The 1,893-nt window shown below is 51.2% G+C and overlaps 1 protein-coding gene across 1 annotated transcript in view; it reads left to right on the top strand.

Moving 5' to 3' along the window:
* The window catches only part of LOC106810744 (protein SMG5-like), a 15,963-nt gene that overhangs the window by 10,668 nt on the left and 3,402 nt on the right, over window positions 1-1,893 (top strand). Inside the window, 3 exon segments of the mRNA XM_014814188.1 lie at window positions 283-423; window positions 847-981; window positions 1,669-1,794. Coding sequence (XP_014669674.1) covers window positions 283-423; window positions 847-981; window positions 1,669-1,794 — 402 coding nt within the window.

Genomic DNA, 1,893 nt, shown 5'->3' with positions numbered 1-1,893 from the left:
CAATCACAGATTTTGTGTGCAGCCTGCGACTGACATCGCAGTTGTTGTGTGGCAGGGTGGCTGTGACAATCACAGATTTTGTGTGCAGGGTGGGACCTGACATCGCAGTTGTTGTGTGCAGGGTGGGAGTGACATCACAGTTGTTGTGTGCAGGGTGGGACTGACATTACAGTTGTTGCGCACATAGCTATACTGACATCACAGTTGTTGTCTACATGATGGCGATGACATCACAGTTTTCGTGCACATGTTGGCGCTGACATCACGGTTTGTTGTGTACAGGGTCTGCGCAGTTGTCGGCAGCGATCGCCTTCTCTCTCGCGCTGTTCTCTCACGTCATCAACCACGCCGTGAACAGACTGCAGGAGGAACTGTACAAGGCGGAGAACCCCAAGCTGTCGCTGGAGGAGAGCGACGGGGAAGGTACGTGCGAGCCGCGAGCTCAGTCGGGGCCAAACGATTCACCGGGCCGGTGTAATCCTACCGTGTGTGACCCGGGCAGACAAATCATTATCGTTACCTTATCCCTAAACTTAATTCTAACCTAATCATAACTAATCATAGCCCCATCTGGAGTTTTTTTTCAGAGAATGTGGGTGCAATTCGATGGCTATTAATTATATGAATTTTATTTCTATTTTTCAGCAGTTTATTCTTCACCGAAGAAACATTTTTAACACACACTAGAAAAATCAGTTCTGCAGTCTCAAAAAGTGGCTATTGACCATTGGATCTTGACTTTGGACCCGCCCCTAAACGTTAGCAGATTGACTGAAGTGTGAGCAGATCCCTATCAATGTCCCTACACTTCTCAGAATGTGGAGTGAACGTGGGTTGTTCTCGTAGGTTCGGGGACGCACGAACGCGCGGGCGGAACGGAGGATAACGAATCGTCGTCGAGGAAAACGCATCTGACGAAGCTGAGGAAGCGGAGAAGGAGACCGGGCAGCAGCAGCGAGTCCGACCTCAGCGAGGGGGAAGGTCAGTGTCCGACCTCAGTGAGGGGGAAGGTCAGTGTCCGACCTCAGCGAGGGGGAAGGTCAGTGTCCGACCTCAGCGAGGGGGAAGGTCAGTGTCCGACCTCAGTGAGGGGAAAGGTCAGTGTCTGACCTTAGCAGGGGGAAAGGTCAGTGTCCGACCTCAGCGAGGGGAAAGGTCAGTGTCCGACCTCAGCGAGGGGGAAGGTCAGTGTCCGACCTCAGCGAGGGGGAAGGTCAGTGTCCGACCTCAGCGAGGGGGAAGGTCAGTGTCCTGGGATGCGATCGCGCATCAGTGAGCTGGCGATATCTCACGAGCACGCCTCCGGAGAAGTGGGTAGTGGAGGCCATTCGGATGGCCCTAGTGTCCGTTCGGAATGCAAAGGACCAGATTTCCACCGTTTACCATGTTTGCCAGCTCGTAAACCGCTACTTGTGTTACAGCACATGACCCCCTATAATTAGCAGGTTAGAGTTTGAGAAAAACCTCCTTACGGTTTTTTTACGTCTAATCTATTAATTTGACGTGATGATTTTTGGGGCGGACATTCTTCAGGGAAAAGTCAGCTAGTAATCAGGATATAGTCGGCTAGTAATGGGAAATCAGAACGTTGAAACGTGCATATACGTCCGGTACGTTTTCTCCATTTTCGCGTCGAAAAATCGTTTGAGTTTTTTTTCTCCGACGCAGATTTTGCAGACTCGGACGAGGATTTTCTGACAGAGTCGGAGGCAGAGGACATCAACCTGTCGTCTGATAGCGGGAGTGAAGCCCTGTCTGAAGAAGCTTACGGAGACGCAAAGAGACGCGATGAAGGTAGGAGAGACTGCGCTTCAGTGATTCAGTATCATCATCTTCCACTTCTGCTAGTTTCCGCTCCGCGGGTACCATATCTTGCCCTCAGCATCATCTTAA

Source organism: Priapulus caudatus, unplaced genomic scaffold (assembly GCF_000485595.1).
Source record: "Priapulus caudatus unplaced genomic scaffold, Priapulus_caudatus-5.0.1 Scaffold470, whole genome shotgun sequence".
NCBI classification, from domain to species: domain Eukaryota; kingdom Metazoa; phylum Priapulida; class Priapulimorpha; order Priapulimorphida; family Priapulidae; genus Priapulus; species Priapulus caudatus.
This window is presented reverse-complemented; position numbering and strand designations above follow the sequence as displayed.